Source organism: Magallana gigas, chromosome 5, assembly GCF_963853765.1.
Source record: "Magallana gigas chromosome 5, xbMagGiga1.1, whole genome shotgun sequence".
Lineage (NCBI taxonomy): Eukaryota > Metazoa > Mollusca > Bivalvia > Ostreida > Ostreidae > Magallana > Magallana gigas.
Window position 1 is genome coordinate 3,203,411 of NC_088857.1, and position 19,940 is coordinate 3,223,350.

Consider the following 19,940-nt stretch of genomic DNA (forward strand, 5'->3'; position numbering starts at 1 on the left):
AGAGTGATACTTATTCCTTAATTAAAGTTGATGTTGAAACTCTGCCCGTGAACTTGTGATTTCCACTCACATTTACAAAGAGGGAAGTGATTAAACATGCTGTATCACAGTGAATTCTTAAGTGCATAAATAACGAGTGAGAAGAGAGTGGACAGTTGACAGTGCATTAAGTCAATCCCTGTGAAGTGTATAAATAAACGGCTATAAGAGGGGGTTTCCTCTCCAGCAAAAGGAAACTAAATGTCTCCTGAAGTTTTTCTTCGTCACCCGGAAGTTCCCTATCCCAGCCCTCAATTGCCAGTCCCTATGTCAATATGATGATGTTAATAAAGCTTCTGTCTTTTACTGTCTTTATTTTGGAATATTTCCTATCGACAGAGGCTCAGCTATGTTCAGAAGGGTACGTAGAAAAAAATTGTTTATTATGGTTTAAATAATTTGTAATTGGGTTTATTTCTTTATTATGGAATATCTGTAAGTGTAAAGAACAGGGGCGTACAAGGCGTTGTATATCCCCCACTCGGAGCAATAAAGACAAAAGAATTTCAATGTAAGGTACAATATTAATTTTTGGCTTGTATGCATTGTTTTTAGTATAAATTTCATGATGGAAGTCAATATTGTGCCTTCATTCTTTAAACACGACAGGTATAGGTTTCCAAACTAAGCTGTACAGCGCTTAATACCAAAATCTTGGATCATACACTGTTTTAAATTCCAAAATGTAGGTATGAATGGGTCTCGACTCCATCCTTAAAGTACTTTTAGTTGAAAAATAAGTTGATATTGATTTTTATTATTGATTTATTAAAATGGAGTCTAGGCCCATAATAGGTAAAATCCGTAGTTTTCACCAAAAATGTTTTACTTTATCAATAATTGTCAAAGAGTTAAATTTATTCACCCGTACTCTAATGTGTCAACGTAGCTCACTGTGATAAGCGGATACTCGTAGTACATCCTTCTCGATGAAGAGGGTGTTCGAATCGTATAGACGGCGTTAATTTTATTTTAATTCATTTGCTATAAACTAAAACATTTTTTTTTACCATTTATATAATGACAAGAATTAAGTAATGTTCATGTTCTGTACATACAATGTCGGATAAAAATAGCGCTATAGCACATATATGAGATCGTGCTGTAATGTTTAGTAAGTACCAAGTACATGTATTTATGTATATTATTTTTTTGTCAGGAAATGCAATTCTATATTGTACTGATGCACACTATTACTTATTAGGTTAGTTACTGACTCACTACGGAAATATATTGGGTTGATCAATCTTATAGATGGCGAGGCGATATTACTTACAATGTTTTGTTGCTATTCAATTTTTAACCTCTGCAGAGATCTGAGCAAATTTAACGTTAGACGCTGCCATTTTGTTCTGCTCAAGACACAACAATGTGACGTCAATATTCAAAGGGCAACTTCTCTAATTTAAAAATAATTCCAAAGGACCACTACTCTAAATATTTTAAGGACTTACTGAGCACGATTTCTGTGTTAAATAATATGAATAATCGAGATGAGTAGGTGAGGCGGCGGCCAATGACGGCCATATTGCCTAATATTAATCCTCAAAGAACCTACATAGAGATATATGAGGCAATCACGTGCCATGTTTAATCCAATGAAAATGTGACATTTCAGTCCGAGGGAAAACAATTTCAAATTTATTTATTTTCTATATGTTCATATGCCATTTCAAAATCCTGGGTACGGGGGATTTGTCAGGCCTTGTACGCTCTTGTCCTTTAGAGCAAATTAGGTAGACAAGGGTATTTTTTTCCTCTAACATTCAACTGAAACACTATTATTTTTTTCATTATCATACCCACGACAACAAAGTCTGGATGGTATATAGTAATATAGAACAATATAACTCATACACCATCTCTTGGCAACTCTTTGATCTTACGTGGTTTATCACCTATTGAATAAATACACTTAAACGGTGGAGTACTTTCTGCAGGAAATCATTATGAAGTTATATATGTTCGTATTATGTTCTGTTTATATATTAGTATTATGTTCTGTTTATATGTTCGCATTATGTTCTGTTTATATATTAGTATTATGTTCTGTTTATATATTAGTATTATGTTCTGTTTGTATATTAGTATTATGTTCTGTTTATATGTTCGTCTTATGTTCTGTTTATATATTAGTATTATGTTCTGTTTATATGTTCGCATTATGTTCTGTTTATATATTAGTATTATGTTCTGTTTATATATTAGTATTATGTTCTGTTTGTATATTAGTATTATGTTCTGTTTATATGTTCGTCTTATGTTCTGTTTATATATTAGTATTATGTTCTGTTTATATATTAGTATTATGTTCTGTTTATATATTAGTATTATGTTCTGTTTATATATTAGTATTATGTTCTGTTTATATATTAGTATTATGTTCTGTTTATATATTAGTATTATGTTCTGTTTATATATTAGTATTATGTTCTGTTTATATATTAGTATTATGTTCTGTTTATATATTAGTATTATGTTCTGTTTATATATTAGTATTATGTTCTGTTTATATATTAGTATTATGTTCTGTTCATATATTAGTATTATGTTCTGTTTGTATATTAGTATTATGTTCTGTTTATATGTTCGTCTTATGTTCTGTTTATATATTAGTATTATGTTCTGTTTATATATTAGTATTATGTTCTGTTTATATATTAGTATTATGTTCTGTTTATATGTTCGTCTTATGTTCTGTTTATATATTAGTATTATGTTCTGTTTATATATTAGTATTATGTTCTGTTTGTATATTAGTATTATGTTCTGTTTATATATTAGTATTATGTTCTGTTTATATATTAGTATTATGTTCTGTTTATATATTAGTATTATGTTCTGTTTATATATTAGTATTATGTTCTGTTTATATATTAGTATTATGTTCTGTTTATATATTAGTATTATGTTCTGTTTGTATATTAGTATTATGTTCTGTTTGTATATTAGTATTATGTTCTGTTTATATATTAGTATTATGTTCTGTTTATATATTAGTATTATGTTCTGTTTATATATTAGTATTATGTTCTGTTTATATATTAGTATTATGTTCTGTTTATATGTTCGTCTTATGTTCTGTTTATATATTAGTATTATGTTCTGTTTATATATTAGTATTATGTTCTGTTTATATATTAGTATTATGTTCTGTTTATATATTAGTATTATGTTCTGTTTATATATTAGTATTATGTTCTGTTTATATATTAGTATTATGTTCTGTTTATATATTAGTATTATGTTCTGTTTGTATGTTAGTATTATGTTCTGTTTATATGTTCGTCTTATGTTCTGTTTATATATTAGTATTATGTTCTGTTTATATATTAGTATTATGTTCTGTTTGTATATTAGTATTATGTTCTGTTTATATATTAGTATTATGTTCTGTTTATATATTAGTATTATGTTCTGTTTATATGTTAGTATTATGTTCTGTTTGTATATTAGTATTATGTTCTGTTTATATGTTCGTCTTATGTTCTGTTTATATGTTAGTATTATGTTCTGTTTATATATTAGTATTATGTTCTGTTTATATATTAGTATTATGTTCTGTTTATATATTAGTATTATGTTCTGTTTATATATTAGTATTATGTTCTGTTTATATATTAGTATTATGTTCTGTTTATATATTAGTATTATGTTCTGTTTATATATTAGTATTATGTTCTGTTTATATGTTCTTATTATGTTCTGTTTATATGTTCGTATTATGTTCTGTTTATATATTAGTATTATGTTCTGTTTATATATTAGTATTATGTTCTGTTTATATATTAGTATTATGTTCTGTTTATATGTTCTTATTATGTTCTGTTTATATGTTTGTATTATGTTCTGTTTATATATTAGTATTATGTTCTGTTTATATGTTCTTATTATGTTCTGTTTATATGTTCGTATTATGTTCTGTTTATATATTAGTATTATGTTCTGTTTATATGTTCGTATTATGTTCTGTTTATATATTAGTATTATGTTCTGTTTATATGTTCGTATTATGTTCTGTTTATATATTAGTATTATGTTCTGTTTATATATTAGTATTATGTTCTGTTTATATATTAGTATTATGTTCTGTTTATATGTTCGTATTATGTTCTGTTTATATATTAGTATTATGTTCTGTTTATATATTAGTATTATGTTCTGTTTATATGTTCGTATTATGTTCTGCAGGGAACTTAGTAATAACCAGACAAATTGCTGTAAAGGATACCGTCTGGAGGGAGGAAAATGTAACGGTCAGTATCATCTCCTAGGAAGTCCATAGGTCGATATTGTAGAATTTATAGTGTCAGGGTCATAACATACTTTAGGAAATGTATAGGTCGATATTTTATCATATAAAGGTTGGTATCGTATCATGTATAGGTCGATATCGTATCATGTGTAGGTCGATATTATATTTTCTTTTAGAAAATATATAAATAAATCATAAACAGTCATTAATAGCGAATACATTTTTTTATATATAATACAAACACAATTCAGGAAATCATAATTATGACGTCATAACAATTGCATGAAATATTTGTATAATTGTATGATTTCAAGCTATAGTTAAACAATTGTTAAACAATTTCAATATTTTTACCAACAATATAAACATTTCATTTCCCACAAAAATTTTCAATAAGTACGTAACAAAAGAAAATAACCCATGCGAAACAATCATGCACTCATAGTTTAAGTACATGATTAGATTTGAATTGAAATCCATTCTAATTACATGTACTATATATCACCATCCGTATATATTTGTGTGCTCTTTTAGAATTAACACTTTACTGTATAAATACATTTTCTTTAATAGTTTGTTCAAGTTTCAAGTTCGGAGACAATTGCGCATCAACCTGTTCGTGCGTGCAGGCTAATTCAGAGAGCTGTAGCAACGTGGATGGCACGTGCAGGTGCAAACCAGGGTACACCGAAAGTAATTGTCAGAGTGGTAAGTATACTGTACTCATGAGGGACTGCACAATCGATTCCCTCAAAGACGGCATTAGCCATGAACTAAATACAACAATAGGTTAAAGAACTGAGTGATCTCACTTGTACAACTCTTGATTTCCGACCCAGTTCAATTTTCTGTTCTGTAGAACTTTAAATTTTTAAAACTGTAGAGTTTTATAAAAAGATCGTTCGGGTCTTTCACAGATTGAAGACATGAATGACAAGTTGGCTGTAATTGATTCTTATATTCCATAGCATGTTCCATCTTCAAGTTCGGAAAAAATTGCTCATCTACCTGCAAGTGCGTGCAGGCTAATTCACAGAGCTGTAACAACGTGAATGGCATGTGTATGTGTAAACCAGGGTACATGGGTACTAACTGCGAGAGTAGTGAGTATATATATACATTGTACTTGCTTACAGGAGACACATGCATTTTGAAGAAAAACCAATGTCAAATGTTTGGTCAACACTGTAAAGGACACAATGTTGATTTCAAGACATTCATGTCACGTAACAGGAACGTCTCTCTCTTTCTCTCTCTCTCTCATCAACATGAAATCATTACTTGACTCTGTTAATCGTTGATTTACCTTTTTCTTTAGAATGTGCATCCTGGACATTTGGAAATGGTTGTAATCCATGCACGTGTGTACGGGACAAAACAAGAGATTGCAACTTTGTTAGCGGCGTGTGCACATGTTTAGCAGGTTATAAGGGGAAAAACTGCGGAGAAAGTAAGCTTATTCATAGTTGAACATGCACCAATACAAAATGTATTTATAAAGCCTTTGATTCAGTTATCTAATCAAAGGGAAACTAAAAAGTGTCCTGCATATTGTCGGGAAAAGTTTCTCATTCAAGCACAAACTTGTGTACCTAAAGAAAAAAATGTTATTCTAGCAAATGACAGAAACAAGTTGCGATATTGGGAATAAACATTTTGAAAAAGAAAAGAAAAATGAAAATTTTACTTTTAATGTTAGGTTGTGATGACTACACCTTTGGTATTAGATGCGCCAGTAAGTGTAAATGTAATGTGACGAACTCCGCCTCACCTTGTAACAAAGTGAACGGTACCTGTAACTGTAAACCAGGTTACGATCCGCATCAGAACTGTGGGGAAAGTAAGTAACAGCGCAATGTTCTAGGAATGGGTAAAGGTAATATGGGAAATCTTGTCAATACAATTTCGGGATAAATCACACTGTAACAAAATTACTTTCACCGTTTTAGAATTTTCAATTTTACATTATTTGACTAAAAAAATGTGTTTTAAAAAATTCTTGGAAATGTAAGAATTATAAAAGCCCCAGCGGAATTCGAACTCAGGACTTACAGATTCGCATGTAAAGTACTAATCTGCGCTGTTAGGTAACAATTTTGGGAAAGAAAACAATTGTAAAATTATCTTTGAGTTCATTGTTTATTTTGATAGGAAGTAAGTACCAATATGGAGGTGTCCATGCCACCTTTAAGACAAGGCAGCATGTAAATCACTACGGACGGCTGAATAGTTCCGTGTATCGATACAATAAATACAATAAAAAAATATCAAAATTAATACGGGTTTTATAAATTTCATTTTAATTGAGAGGGGTATATCTCTTCCTTGTTTTGAAGATTCTTTTAGACAGAACACGCTGTACAATCATTTTCAAAAAGAGTCAACTTCTATTGTGTTTCAACCTCATTGCAGTTGGCAAAGGATTATGGGTTACGGGCAATTTATAAATTCGAGGACCTTCAAACAAAATTTAAGCCCCTTTTTCGGCTTCGGATATAATTAATTTCTTCAGATCAACAAATGATGCAACCTACCCATTACGTTTTGTTAAGGTGGAATAACACATCATCACAAAATGGCTAACCGACATTTCGTTTTTTTAAAAGGATTTTGTGGACAGAAACTTAAAACTTACTCCATAGCGGAGTGGATAAAGTGTCGGACATGTAATCTGTACATCCCGAGTTCGAATCGCGCAGGGGCTTTTGTTGTTACTTTCTGAAATAATTATTTTAGATAATGTTCATTTTTCATCCCAAAACTGCAAATTTTTCGCTTATTTGACATATGTACAGTTTATTTATCATTATATCTTCCATTATTGAAAAATTCCCTGTTAATTTGAGTGACTTTTTCCAGGTGTGTTATTATATAAATAGTGCCTGTTTGGGAGGGAAAGAGTTGAATTGACACCCCGAGAAAACGACGCGAAGCGGAGGTTGACAATGGTTTTCGAGGGGTATCAATTTCAACTCTTACCCTCCTAAACATGCCTATTTATTTTATTATACTGAATTTTAAAGAAAACTTTACTGATTTTATGTAGGAATGACGTGAAATCTATGGCGAACCGTACGGGCATAATTTATGCGCATGTAACATTTCGTTTTATTATACTTTCATGTTAAATACTGAAATCTGATTGGTTCAGACGCAGTTGGTAATCTGTTCTATTACCCTCAGCGTTAGCAACACACTTAGCAACGGGTAGCACAACGAATTGCTACATGCGCGTAAATTATGCGCGTACGGTTCGTCGTAGAATTCACTTCCTTTCTATATAAAAGCAGTAAAATTCTCTTTAAAATTAAGACATTCAGTATAATAAAATAATTAGTGCCTGTTTGGGAGGGTAACTGTTGAAATTGACACCCCTCGAAAACCATTGTCAACCTCCGCTTCGCGTCGGTTGACAATGATTGTCTTGGGGTGTCAATTTCAACAGTTACCCTCCCAAACAGGCACTATTTATATAGTGTCACCCGTTGCCAAGTGCGTTGATAACGCTGAGGGTAATAGAACGGATTATTAACTGCTTTTAAACCAATCAGATTTCAGTATTTAACATGAAAGTATAATAATCTACCTTAACTTACACCTTATGATAATGTTGTTTATCAAGAATGCCGCTTATTATGTTGTTTACCTATAATGCCGCTTACCTCATAACCTTATGATTATGTTGTTTACCTATTTGTTTACCTATAGAATACATCTTACCTTATTACCTTATGATCATGTTATTTACCTAAAATGCCGCTTACCTCATTACCTTATGATTGTTGTTTACCTAGAAAGTCGCTTACCTTATGATTGTGTTGTACCTAGAATGCCGCTTACCTTATGATTATGTTGTTTACCCAGAATGCCGCTTACCCCATTATGGAAAGAGCTGTCTGTTGCCCTGTAAATGTAACACGCAGACCGCCAGTAGCTGTAACGCCTTCACGGGGGAGTGCGTGTGTCGGCCAGGTTACGTGCCGCCCAACTGTAGGGAGGGTAAGTGTAAGAGTCTCACCGCAGGCACGTGTAACGTACTTTGTTAATCAAAGTTGAGGGCCAGACAGATTGAAGTGGCCAATGGGATTCATCATTCACTTTCACTTTTCTACAGTTAAAATGAGAAAAAATATGTTTCAAAAACTACAGATGCCATGCAGTATCCACTAACGCACTCTCTGTTGCAACGTACCTGCACAAGTGCTTGTGCACGACTCGGTAGCATTTTATATTCACACTCGTTTCCCCTATATATATATATATATAATTTCTGTTATTTTTCGACTGAAGACATATATAAGGGGTTGTTAACGATAATTAATAAAAGAAATAAAAATAAAAATTTTGAAAAGAAAATAGAAAGGGGAGGGGGGGGGGGGAGAAGTGCACGGTCCAGTCCACAAGCACCTGTGCGTACCTGCAGTGACAATAACATTTACATCTTCTTGTCTTTTCAACAGTTTATACGATGAACTCTTTTCTTAGTTTGTAGTGGATACACGTACGGACAAAACTGCTCGACAAACTGCACGTGCGTGCCAGAAAACACGCGTCGATGTGATCCAGTAACAGGAGGCTGCACGTGTCTAGCGGGCTGGCGGGGTCAGAACTGCCAACTGGGTAAGACTTGCAGATTTGTCCCTTGACATATGTATTCTATGGCCTTTTAGAAAATGTTTTCAAGTATTAAGATCATGAACTTCATATGTAAGCTTGTTATGGACATCCAACCTCTGAAAAGCTCCTTATGAATGTCTGACCTGGGTCCCCCGAACCTCTATAGGTGTTTAAGGTCTCCAAGTGTCGATCAGTTCTTAAATTTGTTCCAGGTGTAGAGGTTCAAACCATTCCATAAACAATGTGAAATTCAATTTATTTTAAAATACCTTGTATATCACTGCATGACGGATATGCTCTTTTATAGAAATGTTTATTACTTGCTATTTCATTGAATTTAGTATATGGTATTTCAATGAGTTGTTTAGTATAATTATGTTATTGGATTGAATTGTTTAGTATGTGCTATTTCATTGAATTGTTTAGTATTTGCTATTTCATTGAATTGTTTAGTATTTGCTATTTGATTGAATTGTTTAGTATTTGCTATTTGAATTTTCACTGAATTGTTTAGTATGTGCTATTTGATTGAATTGTTTAGTACTTGCTATTTCATTGAATTTAGTATATGGTATTTCAATGAGTTGTTTAGTATAATTATGTTATTGGATTGAATTTTCTAGTATGTGCTATTTCACTGAATTGTTTAGTATTTGCTATTTGATTGAATTGTTTAGTATTTGCTATTTCATGTTTTGTATGATATTTCGTGCGTGTAGAATGCGAGGACGGAACATATGGTGATGAATGCGCTAAGGAATGTAACTGCCAAGGGAACCAGTTTAAAACGTGTCGGAAGTCAGACGGACTGTGCATCTGCAGTACCGGATATGGGGGCGAGAATTGCTCAAAACGTAAGTACATTATGTAAATTTATTACCTATAATGTCATTTGTAAAGTGACGGCCAAATAAAAAGTCGAAAACATTCCGGCCTGTCAAAGCATGCTATCGACCTGATCGAAGCATGCTGTCAACGTGATCAAAGCATGATGCCGCCTAAAATGTGTTGGGAGGCCAACGCTCCGACCTGTCAAAGCATGCTGTCAGCGTAATAAAAGCATGCTGTTATCGTGATCAGAGCATGTTTTCAGTGTCACAACGTCATCAATGCAATCTGTCAACGTCATCAAAGCATCTTGTCAACGTCATCAAAGCATGCTGTCAACGTAAACAATCATGCCGTAAACATCATCAAAGCATGCTGTCAGCGTTTTGAATCCATGCTATCAACGTCATCAAAACATGTTATCAATGTCAATCAAAACGTGAATTAGATAAATCCATGCCTCCTAAAATGTGTTGGGAGACCAAACCTGATAATGTTGAATTATTAAACTGTAGCCTGTGCCATGTGGCGGTATGGATCAGAGTGCCTGGGACGATGCGAGTGTCACGTGAACAACAGCATCAGCTGTGATACAATAACAGGAGTATGCACGTGCAAGAGTGGGTACATCCCAGAATTTTGTGAAGGTGCGAGTAAGTGGTAATAGAAAGGGATTTGTTGCCCATTTTTAATTTAAAATATATATTATATATATGATATGAATTATTGGCTTTTTAATTAAAGTTAATTCAACTCCATGCTCAAAAATATGTAGATGTTCCTTTTTTCATGAAAGAAATAAAAGTTCTAGTTAATCAGTATGGTGCTCTTATCTTTTTGTGCGTGCGACTAATGAGTATTTACTCTGTGAGTACAGAAAAAACCTACAGAATACACACGCTCTTGCCACATAATTTATGTATATACATACCGGTATACAGCCGTTATACCGTTATGAAACAACAAGATCTGAAATAATGATCAAGCAAAGATTTTAATACATGTTGTTTTGAAAATCATTTATAGTTTTGTGTGGTTTGGTGGTCATTTATATCTTTCGTTTTTTATTAAGAAAAGTTGCCGCTTTTGATAAACATTTATCATTGATTTCAGTTTACACGGCGCCTGAGAGAAGTTCCGCGGTGGTGGGGGCCGCGGTGGGATCCGTAGTCGCGCTGTTATTCATCGCGTCCGCGGTGGGCATTGGTCTCTTTGTGATGATGTCCAGGAGGAAAAGGTATGGCTTTGCGCGGGTCTGAATGGGTTCAGGGGGTACTGGAAAACAGATTTATTTTAATATAGTGAAACGAATTCTTGGCGGCGAACAAAATCTTCCCTGGGAACCCCTTCCCACGGAATTAATTCTAGATCCGCGCGTGGATATAGATAACATGACACAGATGATATATATAGAGTTTTTTGGCACTAGTTTTATTTGGAAAACATTTTTACTCAATTTTTTCTCGTATAGATAAGTTTTTTGTGTTAATATTAGAAGTATTTCTTATGTAAGTGCCTAGCCTCTTGTCGTTCATGTTTCTAGGAATCATACGTTTTATTCTGGTTTTATAATCATTCCTAATTATACCCCCGCTCCGAAGGAGAGGGGGTATACTGTTTTACCCTTGTCTGTCTGTCTGTCCGTCGCATTTATCTCAGCAACTATTTATTGCAGATGTCTGAAATTTTTACACAGTGTTTGTTAAGGCATGCCATATCGTGGGATATATTTTTGTACCAATCGGACGTCAACTTCCTGTTAAATGATGACTTTGCTAATTTTTTAACCAAAATTTTCAAAAAAATTTTCGTCAAAGATTTCTCAGCAGCTATTTATCGCAGATGCTTGAAATTTTTACACAGTGTTTGTTAAGGCATGCCATATCGTGGAATGTATTTTTGTACCAATCGGACGTCAACTTCCTGTTAAATGAGTACTTTGTTTATTTTAGCCAAAATATTCAAACAAATTTTCCTCAAAGATTTCTCAGCAGCTATTTATCGCAGATGCTTGAAATTTTAACACACTATTTTTAAGGCATGCCATATTGTGGGATATATTTCTGTACCAGTCGGATGCCAGCTTTCTGTTAAATGTCGACTTTGCTTATTTTGCATATTCACATCAGAGCGGGGGTATCACTAGTGAGCATTGGCTCACAGATATCTTGTTTTCACTTACATCACATTCATTCTGAATAAAATTAGCTTTACTTTTGTTTCCAATTAAAACAATTCATGTATGCTTGGCACGGCAATGTTACATTTCATTTTTACCAAAATAATTACCAAGGCTCTCATCATTATTTGCTGAAGATATATTAAAAGACTTTTTTTCTTTCATTATAAAGGAGATACGGAGAGGTGGCAAAAGGTAAACACGTGATTTATACACTATTTTTAGGTTTAAAATAACAAAAAAATTTACATGTATTTCAATATGTATAAAGTGATTATAAACACAAAGCTGTAAATGAATCAGTTTTGTACAAGTGTTATCCATATTTAGCAACAAGATGTTAGTAAAAGATTTTCTGCTTTAATGTCTTAAACAACATGTACAGACACAGTTCTTTGATTTTCCGATCGAAATTATTTTGATTTCTTACAGCTGACACCAATGGTCTGACAGTGACCAACCAAACCTACAACAACACGGAGTTTAACCAGAACGAGGCTGAGGAGCCGACCTACGAGAACATGGCGACTGCTAAAACGCCACCAAGCGAGACGCCATCTAGCGGCAACGTGTACGACACCGCGGAGAAGACAAAGACGGACGCGGCGCTGTATGGAAATGTGGAAGTGTCGAACCCAGCCCTCCCGCCGGCGAACGTTGGGGGAGAGTACGAGAGTGTGACTCTGACCTCGGGGCAGGGGGAGGACGGTCTGTACGAGGCTCTGAGGAAACAAAGCAGCACGGACACATCGCTCTATACTGGGTTACACTTCGACAATAAGGAGGAAAAAGGCGCCAAGAAATCGCACTCTAAGAAAACCCAAAATAAAAAGAAACCTGCCAAACTCCCAAAACCTTCAGGTTCTCCGTCATCTTCAGAATAACAGTCGTGCACCAAAAAACTGTACTTTGGACCGAGTTATTTCATTTTAATCCCATTCTGAACAGTTAAGGGAGGGGGTGTGGTACTGTCATACACATAAAGTATATGAAGCAACTCGTTAATATGCAGTTTCGGGTTTTGGATATATGCATTTATATATAGAAAAACATCTTCAGACCATTGTCTAGAGAGTATATGACCACTTTTGATTTTTGTGTGTCTCATCCGACAGGTGAGATAAGTAATATATGTTAATGAATAATAATAATAATACATCTCGTATATTCTACGAGTTGTAAATTTTTAATCCGTGAGCCTTGCTGAAAACACACAACGAGACACACAACTAATACGGTCTTCATCGCTTGCATGAGAAAGAGATAAGTACATGTATCACTCACATGAGAAAAAAGGGTGAATTCTCTACGGTCCATCCTACAGCAGCAGCAGCTAGCAGACAGGTCAATGTAATACAATAGTTGTATACATGTACACGAGTTCTGTATAAAACGCATGGCTACATTACTTGAAGGGAAAATCTGGGATCTGATATTAATTTGAAGGCAGATACATTTTGCGTATCCGCCGTATCGATATTTTGTTAATAAAAGTGAGCTTTTGTGTTTACAACACAACTGCAAAGGGCGTGGTAACTTACAACATGCATACACGTTTATATACAGTGTACATTTCCGGGGGTGTATATATTTATCTCGATCATAGTTCTCTTTTAACAAGCTCTTACAATATTTTTGATATGATTCAATAAATGTTATTGTCGTGAGCATCTTATTTGTCGTCTTCATTGTTGGTGATGATTAAAGATAGAATCGTGACTAATTTAAATTTGGCGGAGTTATACAAATCGTTTGTATTTTTCCTCCGAATCGGAAACTAATTAATAATTGGAGAATCAGATATACAATACCGTTGGACTGCAAATGTGTAAATTGAAAGAAAGATAGTGAATTAAAATACATGTATTTACAAATCTGTAATAAAAAAAGAAAGATAAAATAAATAATGTTCGCGATGTATACATTAAAAATATGACTGTCTTGTAATTCTTTTCAAAACGCAACATTTTTTAAAATTAATTTTAAAAGTAGTTTATAATTTTGATTATTACTTTTAGCTTTTTTTTTTTTTTTTTTTTTTTTATATAAAGAAGTTCATTAAAATGTGTACATGATTTTTCTTTGATTATTTTGTTAAAACGTAATGTGCAATAATTATGAGCGATTTCGAACGTTTGTTTGTTTTTTGTTTTTTTTTTTCTTGTAAACTGCACAAATTTCATATTTTGTTAAAAAAAAACCCAAAAAAACCAAAAACAAACAAACCCCAAAAACCCCCAGGATTATGGCCACATCGCTCATCTGAGCAACAATAGCCAAATGAAATAGCTTTGGTCATATATACAAAACATTTGGACAATGTTGCAAGATATAGTACCCCAGGATCATGATTTCAAAAAATTTAAATTGACACCACCTGAGGCAGTTGCCACACAAATTACAGCTTTTCTGCACAATTGCTTTTTAAGAAGATTCTTAAAGATTTTTTTTCTATATAATTATTCCAATGTGAAAAGTTAGAACCTCCCCCCCCCCCCATTATGGCCTCACCCTAACCCTGAGGATCATGATTTGAACAAATTTGAATTTACACTTCCTAGGGATGCTTCCACACAATTTATTATAGCTTGCCCAACAAACTGATTTTTGAGAAGATTTTTAGAAAATACAAATTTTCACCCATTGAAAGGGAGTGTTTCCCTTATTTTAAAAACTCAGTCCTCCTTCACCCTACAGTTACAATGCTTTGTAACAGGTTTACTTGATATTGGCACAGTGATTCTGGAGAAGAATTCAAAATGTAAAAAGTGTACAGAGTAACAGACGGACATATGGAGGACAGACAAAATGTGATCAGAAAAGCACAACTGAGCTTTCGCCTCAGGTCAGCTAAAAACAAAAAATGACCTTTGAGGAGAGTTATAAGCTTTTATTTCATTTCTATAACAAAAAGTATGATAACACAGGTGTTGCTAGAGTAACCTCCCTCTACTGTTTGGGGGGTTGTAGTGGGGAATACTTGGAGGGCTGAGGGTTCCTGAATTTGGACATGTCCTTGTCGATATCATAGAATGAGTACGGGTTGTATCCATAGTACTCCTTCACTTTGTAAGAGGTGTTGTCAGAACTGACTTCAGATCCTGTGAAGCAAAATACAACAGAAATTAATAATCATTAAAAAGAGGTAGCCATGCTCATGCACGGATCTACAGAGGGGATCGGGGAGAGGCATGAATTTATTATTTTGTTTCTCACCTGAAGATTCTGGGGGAGGGGGAGGTGTGTTGGTTGCCTGTCCATCACCACTCTTGACTTCTCCAGACAAACGCTGAACGAGACTGATCTAAAATTAAAAAAAAAAAAATCAATGGTTAATTGAACGAATGCTTGCTACGCTCACGAAGCTCACTGGTAGGATTTTGCCTGTTTCTCGTTTATTTACAACAAAATTATAAAATCGCCGACTCCTGTGATGTAATGCAACAACTTGAATAATTTAAAAAAGGTTGCAACCGAGGAAATTCGAGCTTCTCGTATAGCATAACTAAAACCCACTCCAATAAACAAAGAAACAACATGTTTAAGTTATTGCAAAATTCTTACCGATATAGGTTTGTTCACTTTGTTTAGGAGATGACGCTGTACCGAGAGCATTTTGGTTCAAATCCTTGAGTTGATACCTCGGGTTTGACACCACTCGGAACTACTCGGATGTCTCGCGCACTCGACATTAACACTCGGAACTACTCGGATGTCTCGCGCACTCGACATTAACCTCGGACGTCATGCGATGGCATCCATAGCACGCTTTGAATGTTGGGAAAGGAACTACTTTTAACCTAGTTTCGGTTTCACTTTTACTTTTACCGAAGTCACATTTTTTGTTATTCTTATGGAGACTCCGCTAAAACTTATTCCATTAAGTTCCTGTTTGCTATGTGCGTCTTCTGCCAAGAGGCTGCACTCATTTACAAAACAAGGCAAAAAATGAGAACTACCAAAGCACAGTGGAGGATTTCTTAGGTAATATTTTAATTATGAATTGAACAGGTCCAGAATATTGAGAATAATATCTTGATTTAGCTGTTATCTTGAATTAGATATAAAGCTTTTTAAGCTATTGATAATTGCTAAATAAAACTACATATATAAAAAGCTATAGTAGTTAGGTTTAAATATTTAAGTTATATAGCTAAATCAAGAGATAGTACGTACTTACCAGGACCTGTTGAATAGATATTGATTATTGTAGCTGGCTTGGTCATCGAATCAAAGAAATAAACTGCATTAATTTAAGGCAAAATCTTTTTATTTAGAATTTACACCCCCATGAAGGAGCCCATATTCTTCGTTTTAACGTTAACAAACTGATATAATTAAACGCTTAAGAGACTCTCTAAATCTTTTGGTATGAATACTTACGCCCTTATATAACCTTAATTACATGAATACAAAGAAATAAACAGCATTAGTCAAATGAAAAATCTTTTTAATAAGAAATTACATCCCCATGAAGGAACCCATAATCTTCATTTTAACGTTAAAAAATGGATATAGTTTAACGCTTAGTAGACCTCTTAAAACTTTTGAGATTATGACTTACACCCTCAATTCTCCTTTAGTGCATTAATACAAAGAAATAATCAGCTTTAGTTTCAGGAAAAATCCTTTTATTGAGAAATAACACCTTCAGAGAAAACCCATAATTTTCATTTTATCGTTAAAAAATCAGTGTAGTAAATCATTTAGGAAACTCCCTAAATCTTTTGTTATGAATACCTACACCCATATTTATTCTTCATTACATGAATACAAAGAAATAAACAGCAATAGTTGAAGGCAAAATCATTTTATTATGAAAAAACAACTCCAAGAAAGAACCAATTTTTTCTATTTTAGCATTAACAAATGGGTATACTGAAACGCTTAAGAGACCCCATAAATGTTTCAGAATTGTTACCTAAACCCTCATTTATCCTTTATTACCATAATACCAAGAATTAAACAGCATTAGGTAAATGAAAAATCATTTAATTAAGAAATTACATCCCCAGGAAAGAACCCATATTCTTCAGTTTAACGTTCATAAATGGATATAGTTAAACGCTTAGTAGACCCCCAAAAACTTTTGGGATTAAGACTTACACCCTCATTTCTCCTTTACTACATAAATACGAAGAAATAATCAGCATTAGTTTCAGGAAAAATTCTTTCATTTAGAAATTATACCCCCCTGAGACAATCCATTATTTTCAATTTATTGTTGAAAATCGGTATAGTTAGTCACTTAAGAAACTCCCTAAATCTTTTGGGATCAATATTTGTTCCCTAATTTATCCTATATCACATCAATACAAAGTAATAAACACCTTTACCTTTAGGAAAAATCCCTTTATTTCGAAATTAAACCCCCATCAGAAAACCCATAATTTTCATTTTATTATTGAAAAATCAGTATCGTTAACCACTAAGTAAACCCCCTTAATCTTAATAGATCAGTATTTATATCCTAATTTATCCTAAGTTACATTGATACAAAGAAGTAATGACCATTACCGGTAGTTTAGAGGATAATCATAGTATTTTGAACTTACACCCATGTAGGAAAGCCATTGTTATGAATTTATCATTTAAAGATCTATATTCTTAATCACTTTGCTTTGGTATTTTTATCTTTTAATCCTCTCTTTTATCTTGATTTATATCTTGAGTACAGTTACCTAAAAGTAGAAACAGGATGAAATTTAATGCATTTAGCTATAAGTTCAGTATCCACCCCTTCAGGTACACTACTGGGATGGTTTTCTCCATATGCTGAAGGATTATCAGCTAAATAACCTTTAAACCGTTTATTTTTTGTTTTTAAGTAGTACAGTTCCATGACTATGCACGAGGGTTCGATTCCCTCCCTAGGCATTATGGAACAGAAAGCTGGTGCAAAGCGGGCAGATAGCCTAGTGGCCCTGCATAGTCAGAGCTGTAATTATAATCATGATAGAATAAATTGATTCAAAAACATTTAAAGTGCTTCTTAGAGAAAATGACACAAATAGAAGAAGTGTTGTGCTTGATAAAAGTTAACCATTAGATTGTACATGTATTCTTTTTTTCTGTTGATAGTAGGAATTAAACCCACTCCTTTTCCTGGTTGATAACATAAAATGTGCTCAAATACATCATATCAGCTTTATTGATGATTACGAAATCTAATTCAGAGAGAAAGAGAGAGAGAGATCTTTGTTTGTAAGTGGTACAGTTCAATGACTATGTACGAGGGTTCGATTCCCTCCCTAGGCATAATGGAACAAGCTGGTGCAAAGCGGGCAGATAGCCTAGTGGCCCCGCATAGTCAGAGCTGTATACATAACGATAGAATTAATTGCTTCTAAAACATTCAAAGTGCTACTTAATAGAGAAAATGACACAGATAGCTATAAGAACAAGTGTTTTGTTTGATAAAAGTTACCATTAGATTGTACATGTATCACCTATTTTCTGTTGATAGTGGGAATTGAACCCACTCCTTTTCCTGGGGGGTAACAGGAAATGTGCTCGAATACACCATATCAGCTTTATTGGTGATTATGTAATCTAATTAAGAGAGAGAGAGAGAGAGAGAGAGAGAGCTTTGCAAGTAGTTCAGTTTGATGACTATGTACGAGGGTTTGATTCCCTCCCTAATAGATATTGATTATTGTAGCTGGCTTGGTCATCGAATCGAATCAAATCTTTGATACTGATGAAGATTTTTCTTCAATGTTGGTTCTTCAGCATAAGAACTGTAAACTATACAACGTTTATTAGTAACTACATAACAACCATACATTAATTTTATATATTCACTAATCAATGTCAGTAAATAATCAAAATCAGTATCTGAGACTTGACTCGATTTGATGACCAGCTACAGTAAGAACTTGTTCTCCTGACCAAGTCACTAAGTGTTACGATTCGTTTATTGTTCTCGTTAAACCATGTGCACAGAGATGCTGGGCGGAAGTTACATAATACACTAAGTTTTACCCGACCCAAAAATAGAAAAAATTGCCCATCCAGAATTAATTACACGAAATCAATCATACATGCAATAGACAAATTGCAAATAAAGGTTATTTAAACATTTGAAGTTTTGAAGAAATTATAACATTTATAATTATTAATTGTTCAGTATAAACTTGACAACTGCTAAAAGTCAAATTAGTTTACTTCCAGCATAGCCCAGTAGTATGTGTTTGTATAAAAGTCACAGAACTGTCACATAGATCACATACACTATACAGTAGTACACACTTGCTGTTCAAGTACTGTATGTCACTACCTCAGGCGCTTGTTTCAAACAGGAGGTCTATTAACTATACACAATAACATGTTATTATAAATGTTATTTTGTATAGTTGATAGACCTCCTGTATGAAACAACTGCCTGTGGTTAATACATATTTATAATAATATATGTATATATATGTAGAACATCAGAGGCGGATCCAGCAATTTGGAAAAGGGGGGGTTCCAATTGATGAAAATCAATACGTGCAAAATTCATTACTTGTCAATAAACAATGACTTTTTGAAAGTTTTCCGTGCGTAAATTTAATAAACATTTATCAAGTCACTATCTATATCACATCTATTTCAACAGCAGAGCGCACTGCATTATTGAGCGTTTTGCTGTTTTGGTTTAGGTAAAGAAGATTTGCATAATTTCTAGCCTTAAAAAAAACAAGTATCCAGCAATAAGAACGTGCGTCTATGCTTAATAGAAAAGAAACACTAAAGAACAAAAAATAATTCGAACGAACTAATTACGACAAGTTATTATAAAAATGGATTTTGTTGGTAATTTTTTATGTCTTTGATGTTTAAATTCTGAATTATTTATCGATTTTGATTTCTATCGATTGCCTTCTTAAATAAAGGTCTAAATGATCCGATATGACAAAAGAATGGGGATAATTTATCTGCTGAATACATGTATATGGTACATGTGTAATACAATGGTACAAGCAATTGTTGTCCCAGGGTACTTCTGTAATGGGTGCGCTACATAATCCGGCAGTAGTA

At 33.4% G+C, this 19,940-nt stretch overlaps 2 protein-coding genes across 4 annotated transcripts; one reads left to right on the forward strand and one right to left on the reverse strand.

Moving 5' to 3' along the window:
- The first annotated feature begins 138 nt into the window (after nt 1-138).
- LOC105331846 (protein draper) lies at nt 139-12,968 on the forward strand. Of its 3 annotated transcripts, none has more exons than XM_011434211.4 (13): nt 148-400; nt 4,231-4,295; nt 4,868-5,002; nt 5,263-5,397; nt 5,613-5,744; nt 5,994-6,134; nt 8,159-8,293; nt 8,780-8,914; nt 9,631-9,765; nt 10,255-10,392; nt 10,853-10,976; nt 12,091-12,113; nt 12,351-12,968. In XM_011434211.4, exons 1-13 carry the CDS (start codon nt 315-317, stop codon nt 12,800-12,802), a joined length of 1,836 nt encoding a protein of 611 aa, XP_011432513.3. In that variant the 5' UTR covers nt 148-314; the 3' UTR covers nt 12,803-12,968. The 3 variants fall into 3 exon arrangements, with proteins under 3 accessions (XP_011432516.3, XP_011432513.3, XP_011432514.3); XM_011434212.4 differs by having other exon boundaries at nt 150-400; nt 10,255-10,386; XM_011434214.4 differs by lacking the exon at nt 10,255-10,392 and having other exon boundaries at nt 139-400.
- A 1,825-nt stretch (nt 12,969-14,793) lies between these two features.
- LOC105331845 (NADH dehydrogenase [ubiquinone] flavoprotein 3, mitochondrial) lies at nt 14,794-15,593 on the reverse strand. The gene is made up of 3 exons (XM_011434209.4): nt 15,483-15,593; nt 15,135-15,222; nt 14,794-15,019 (listed from the first exon to the last, which is right to left on the reverse strand). Exons 1-3 carry the CDS (start codon nt 15,531-15,533, stop codon nt 14,868-14,870), a joined length of 291 nt encoding a protein of 96 aa, XP_011432511.3. The 5' UTR covers nt 15,534-15,593; the 3' UTR covers nt 14,794-14,867.
- Nucleotides 15,594-19,940: the final 4,347 nt, after the last annotated feature.